The 6,647-nt window shown below is 36.1% G+C and overlaps 1 protein-coding gene across 1 annotated transcript; it reads left to right on the top strand.

Moving 5' to 3' along the window:
* The first annotated feature begins 267 nt into the window (after nucleotides 1–267).
* Nucleotides 268–2,851, top strand: LOC121250249 (xyloglucan endotransglucosylase/hydrolase protein 9-like). Its single transcript, XM_041149302.1, has 4 exons — nucleotides 268–494; nucleotides 690–790; nucleotides 1,310–1,503; nucleotides 2,159–2,851. Exons 1-4 carry the CDS (start codon nucleotides 332–334, stop codon nucleotides 2,577–2,579), a joined length of 879 nt encoding a protein of 292 aa, XP_041005236.1. The 5' UTR covers nucleotides 268–331; the 3' UTR covers nucleotides 2,580–2,851.
* Nucleotides 2,852–6,647: the final 3,796 nt, after the last annotated feature.

Below are 6,647 nucleotides of genomic sequence, written 5' to 3'. Positions count from 1 at the left end.
TTTCTATTACTAAATATATAATATATGAATGATGATGAGAAGAATTTAGTTTATTTAAAAAGAATAAAATAAAAAAAATATTATATATAATATATGAAGATGATGAGTAAAATTCTATTGACGTATGAATAAGAATTTGAATACCATGTGGCATGTGATAAAAAATGACGTGGATGTGGAAGAGGGCCCGGAGGGTGGTGAGAGCTTGTGAAAGAAGCCAACAACCCAATAGAAATTGGCTATAAAATGGCAGTGTATTGGGAAGACCTACAGAGCATTTCAGTGTAGAAGCTTCACCTTGCTCACTCTCTCTCACACCCTCGTTCCTGCAATGGCTGTTTCACTGACTTTGTTCTTAAGTTTCTTTGTGGCACTTGTATCGCTGGGTTTGGTTAGCTCGGCGAAGTTTGAGGAGCTCTTTCAGCCTAGCTGGGCTATGGACCATTTCATGTATGAAGGAGAGCTTCTGAAGCTCAAACTCGACAATTTTTCCGGTATAAAACAAAAAACTTTCTTTCTTAACATATTAATGGGTCTACTGTGTTTGCGTTGTATTATATTGATGATTCTTTATCTGCATCTATTGTTCAGTTCTTGACTTTAATGTTATGCGTTGTAGTTTTATTTCTGTGGTGTTGCTTACGCTAATTAAATGAGAAAAGTAATCTAGTTGTGTTTGGGAAATACAGGCGCCGGGTTTGCATCGAAGAGCAAGTATATGTTTGGGAAAGTGAGCATTCAGATCAAGCTTGTGGAGGGAGACTCCGCCGGAACTGTTACCGCTTTCTATGTAAGCAGTCTGTTTTCGTCTAAAGTTCTAAGTTTTACTGTTCTTTCGTCTTACTCTTGCACGCACTTCTGTATCATCTTCATATGTGAGTTAGCCAATCGCTGAAGTTGGAGTACCGCAGAACCTGTGACCCCATTCAATTAGTTGACACAATTCATTCGATGCAATGAACATTTTTCCCATATGCAGACAATAGACTCTTTGATCTTATTTGAACCTATAATAAATAGGCTACAACCTACACCCTTTCACCCTCGTGAATTTCTGCAAATTTCATTACTTCTCCATTTATTATTTTTGTCCCCATCAAAACCCACGAACCAATGGTTACTTTAGACCGCAAAACTTTATTTTTGCTATGTGATTTCATCTAAAATATTTTGTTATTTAATGATTCAATTATTGTACTATCTGTGAGACTCTGACATTACCAATCAATGCTTTTTACTCTTTTGTTCGTGCTTTCTGATTATTTGCGGGGTCTATTTCATTTTTCTTATTTGATCTCTTTTGACACAGATGTCATCGGACGGTCCAAATCACAATGAGTTTGATTTCGAGTTCCTTGGCAACACCACAGGGGAGCCTTATTCGGTCCAGACCAATGTGTATGTGAACGGCGTGGGTAACCGGGAGCAAAGGTTGAACCTTTGGTTCGACCCCACCAAAGAGTTCCACTCCTACTCCCTCTTCTGGAACCAGCGCCAAGTTGTGTAAGCACTCCTATCCCTCTCGCCATATTTATGGCTATAGACTTTATGATACATTTATGTGTATGTATATATACACATACATATGTACGTGTCTATTTGTTTGCAAGTATTCGTACTCGGTACTCGGGAAGTTTTGCTGGCGTGTGCATGCTACTTTAATGATTCCAAATGGGCAAAAGCTAGGCACAATATTTTCATGGGTCTGAAAAGCTCTGCATAAAGCAAAGAATGCTATGTTAATCAGAGATGAGTGTTTTACGTATGCGACACTGGGGGATAGCAAGTGTCCAAAACAAAAGAAGAAACCAACCATCGGTAAAGTTAGTAGAGTCTCTGCATTGTTTGCATGATTTCTGTCCCCTATAAATGACTGACCACATACTAGATTTACAGAGATATATCAGATGCCTATTCTTTTCTGCTTGTGGTGTTGGGTTTGGCGCGTGGACATATCTGTTTGGACCGTAGCTCAATGATTCAGTGTTTTTTATTTATCCTGATTTTAACCCTTGGTATTTTTACATCTCTCTATGTTTCACTGCTCAATGATTTATTAATTGTCGTAGTTACATTAATAGTTGACTTGAGTGTATATATTTGTTGCAGTGCTAAGTGCTAAATCTTCGTTTCTTCTATTTTGTTCGTTTCGTTTTAGATTTTTGGTGGATGAGACCCCAATAAGAGTGCATACCAACATGGAAAACAAAGGAATACCATTTCCCAAGGACCAGGCCATGGGTGTGTACAGCTCAATTTGGAATGCGGATGACTGGGCAACACAAGGCGGTAGGGTGAAGACGGACTGGACACACGCACCCTTCATTGCCACCTACAAGAACTTCGAAATCGATGGTTGCGAGTGCCCAGTAACGGTGGCGGCAGTAGACAATGCCAAGAAGTGTGTGAGTAGTGCAGAGAAGAGGTATTGGTGGGACGAGCCCACATTGTCGGAGCTCAATGTGCACCAAAGCCACCAGCTGTTGTGGGTAAAGGCCAAACACATGGTCTATGACTATTGCACTGACACGGCTAGATTTCCTGTCATGCCTACAGAATGTGTGCACCACCGTCACTAGTGGTGTGACCAGTGCAGGAGAGGAGTTGTCCGGGGAAGACTTTGTAAAAAAGGGTAGCGGGGGAGTTGTTGGGAGATCAAATCAAAGTCATAAAAACATTGTGATGGGTCTGCTTGGGAACATTGTAATATAAGAAAGTGGGGGCAGGGGGGAGGTTGGGGGATCAAATCAAAAAGTTGTCATAAAATTACATGTGCTTCATGTTGTGGTCTGTCATTTAAGTTTCAGCTTGTATGATATATATGATGGGTGATGATTTTATCTTTTTTATTTTTTGTTTTTGTGACTTTATTTCAGATTTCATTTCATCCTTTACAAATCATGTACAAGTTAGTACTGTAAGAGGAGGAAAGTATTGCTGGGGATTGTAAGCGGATAATAGAAACACAGTTGTGGTACAAAAAACAGATAAAGTTAGGCGGTGCTGGACCCCTTAAATTTATTTTTTGGAGTCTTTCTGTCTTCTTCTCTAGGGCACCTCGTGGTATACTTTGTCCAAATTTGTGGGGGTGAAAACAAAGTGGTCCGAAAGACTCTTGTATCATTGAGAGAAGAATGTCCACACCGTCTGGGATCCTGATTCCTATCTGCTATTTCCTACTACATTAATGAACTCAGCAATCACTAATAACAGTCTTAAAGTTGGCATTTAACCTAATTCGGGAGCCAAGTCTGCTATCCCACATTAATCCGGGACATGTGGAACTTACGCAATAGTTAATACTTGGCATTATTGAGTAGCGTGGGTAGACTTAATTAACACTATCTGATGTGGTGGGCCCTAGTTCATGGACCATGTCATGTTATGATATTAGGGTCCTTTTTATGTCAGTTCCTTTGTCGAGTTTCCCTTCAAGTTTCAACCTTCTCTGGCTTGGTACGACTGATACTTTTCGGTGTCAATAATTCACACCAAAGATCGAGAGAGAGAGAGAGAGAGAGAGAGAGAGGGCAGGTGATGGGTATCTACTCAAGGCAACTTTGCTTAATTAAATATAGGTTTGTCATAAAGGTTATATAGGAACATCAAATGAGTCTCTGGGTGGCCCTCTCTGGCTTAAAGAAAGCTAGTCCACAGTAAGCCTCACTTTGGAATGAATTGCAACAATTATGTACTGTTTAACCATTGAAATCAAACTTTCAAACAAACGTCTCAATACAGTGTTTGCAATAATTAAAAGAAAATTAAAGATGAAGATAAAAAGGCAATGAACCAAAGGCCAGGGGCCTTGTTTATAGGCTTTGCTAAGAAGGCGACCCCAAAAGCGGTTTCTTGTAGTCCTGAGTGGACAGAAGGATTGAAATCAAAGATCGTAAGTAGAGCACCGAAAGCAACTGTCTTGAGGATTTTGCTGGGGATCCTACGTCCACTACATCTATGTCCTCATTTAATAAAAGCAGAAACATAGTAGGGTAACTACGTTCACTACATCTGTGTCGTCTATTGGTGGCCGGAGGGCAGTGGAACTAAACATTTCCAACATAGTGTGGAAAGCTAAAGGAAAAATCTATGGATCGATGGACAAGAGAAGAATAAGGAAGAGGGAGAGAGGAGGGAGGGAAGGGGATGAACTTGACCTCCTCCCCACCAGTAATGGAAGATGATGGTTTTGTTTAGAGAGGAGGAAAAATTATTTTTAGAGAGAGAGAGAGAGAGAGAGAGGGGAGTCCTGATCAATCCTTCCATAGATATTTTATTTATTCATCATGCAAGATTAGTAAAAACCATCGATGGCATGAAAGTGCTCTTAAATTCACGTTTGCAGCAATGGCACTACTCATATTGCAGGAAGCAGTGAAAGCAATGACACTGATCCATTGGTAGAGCTTCAAAAGGGGATTGCAGTTAGGGGTGTGCATCCGGACTGGATTTTTTTTGGTCCTGAACCTAAAAATTCAGGTAAATACAGCCGGTTATCTGCATAGATTTAGCTCGAATCCGATTATTTAACTGAGAGTTTTTTTAAAACCAAAATTTTTGTTTCAAAACAATGTTGTTTTTGTACATGCAAAACAATATTGTTTCTATGTTATCAGCATGAGACTCTAGTCAATTATTGTATTTTTTTTTTTATCTTTGACAAGAAACTTGCATAACATTTCTTGACCATTGTAAGTTCTCTTCTATAAATATTGATATCTCCTTATTGCGATATAAATAATTTTTTAATATCTTTATATGATCTATGTGATACTATATGGAGTATAATGTTATCATATAAATGCAATGACTAATCTTGTCTTCAAAATGTCAATTGGATCTTAAAAACTTCTTTTACATTCAATACTTACCGTATTTGTTATAGATTATGTCAAATCTTATAAAACTCAAATTTGTTTCCCACGATATTTTTAGCAACAATTATTTATCATAGATCATTATACTAAGATTTATCTAAATGAATGAATCACAAAAATAGTATTAAGGATGGAAATACCGCATCACTACAAGATATTACCAAAGCAATGATTTTCTTTCGCCATCATCTATATGAAGAACTAAAAATTGAGTATTCACAATAAAAGATCCATGGATTATGTGGAATAGTTTAATGGAGAGATAAGTTTACCAGAAGACCGTGATCCCAAAAGCTCATTTTGGTTGGATGCACATGAAGTTGCAAGATTATTAATATATACAACTCTACACTTTTAAAAAATAATTTCCAATTGAAATTGTGTGGAGAAAAACCTACTAACGAGGATATGTTTGAAATGAAACATATAACATATACATATCTCGTGTTCCTGCAGCAGCAATATCAAGTGCAAAAGTTCACTACGTATTATGAAATAATATATTGTTTATTAGTGGTTGAACAAAACAACTAGCTGTTAATAAAAAATCACAAGTCTCATCTAACTGATTATACTCCATTCATTGAAGCGAATGAAATCTTATTTCATCATAATAAAGGAAACCATAGTTGTGAACGTGGACATAGTAGAAAGAAAAACTATCAAGATCAAGTGAAGCGTATTCAAGGTTTTTCAAAAAGAAATGCTACATACCACCAGAAGTGGAACCATATTGTGATAAAGTAAGATGAAATAAAATGCTTGTAGAATAAGCCTGTAAAGGAATATGAAGATAAATGTCACTTATATGGTATGAGATGATCTTGGTCATGTACCTGTCATACGTCTAAATATTTGATGGACCTATATCAAACATCTATGAAGGAAAAAGAAAACAATAGGTCGATATGAATTTTGAGTACCACAATGACCCAGAAGATCATCTAACTTGTTTTGATAACCCAAATAAGATGGACCTAACTCATCTCGATATTTTTAGTTTTCTTGTGAATCCTAACGGAGACAATGATTATTTTTTGTTTTAATTTTTTTTATCAATATGCATATGGCCATAACTATTAATATTCTTTCTCTATTATAACACATTATGTTTGAATTGTTATCTTTTAATACATCTTGTTAATTTTTTTTAACATTAATAAAATTTTATACATATTTTTGTTTGTAAGGAGATACAAATTTTATTGATATATTGACTAATTCCAAGATGATTGGTAACGATCCGTGTTTGGCAGACAGTTGTACAACACAAGAAATTCAAGGTTGATAATATTGAGCTCTTGAAGAGCTAGTTTCCTATATTCCAATATTTCAATTCTCTTACTATTTCTCTTCCAATATTTTTGTCTATAAGATAGTTGTATAACATATAATTCTTATAAAATATTTACAATATTTAAATAAACCAACCTCAATACAATATTCAGTTTATTGAACTTGATCGAACACTCTAGAAAAGCCAATACATGTTACCTAAAGGATAAAAATTTTGTATTGACGATACTTTATATTCTTCAAAATCTGAGAGAAATTTACTCAGTTTGAAATATATTCATGATAATGATTGTCATGTTAACCACTAATAAATGTAGTGATAAATATCTTTACATTACAATAGTAAATTTGGGCCATAAGTTCATATTAGAAAAACTACCAGCTTTCTCTTTTAGATTATATTATAAAAATATGAAAACAACTGAATCACATGTTGTAGTGCATCAGAAGTGCTTTGATTTCAAGATATTTATG

Source organism: Juglans microcarpa x Juglans regia, chromosome 2D, assembly GCF_004785595.1.
Source record: "Juglans microcarpa x Juglans regia isolate MS1-56 chromosome 2D, Jm3101_v1.0, whole genome shotgun sequence".
NCBI lineage: Eukaryota > Viridiplantae > Streptophyta > Magnoliopsida > Fagales > Juglandaceae > Juglans > Juglans microcarpa x Juglans regia.
Note: the sequence above shows the minus strand (reverse complement) of the source record. Positions and strands in the feature narration are given on the sequence as shown.

What these genes read in the sequence shown, in the direction of transcription:
- LOC121250249 (XM_041149302.1), top strand. Translation starts at nt 332, where the DNA reads ATGGCTGTTTCACTGACTTTGTTCTTAAGTTTCTTTGTGGCACTTGTA. An exon ending in GAACTGTTACCGCTTTCTAT is followed by an intron (nt 791 to 1,309) that starts GTAAGCAGTCTG and finishes CTTTTGACACAG; the next exon opens with ATGTCATCGGACGGTCCAAA. An exon ending in TGGAACCAGCGCCAAGTTGT is followed by an intron (nt 1,504 to 2,158) that starts GTAAGCACTCCT and finishes GTTTCGTTTTAG; the next exon opens with ATTTTTGGTGGATGAGACCC.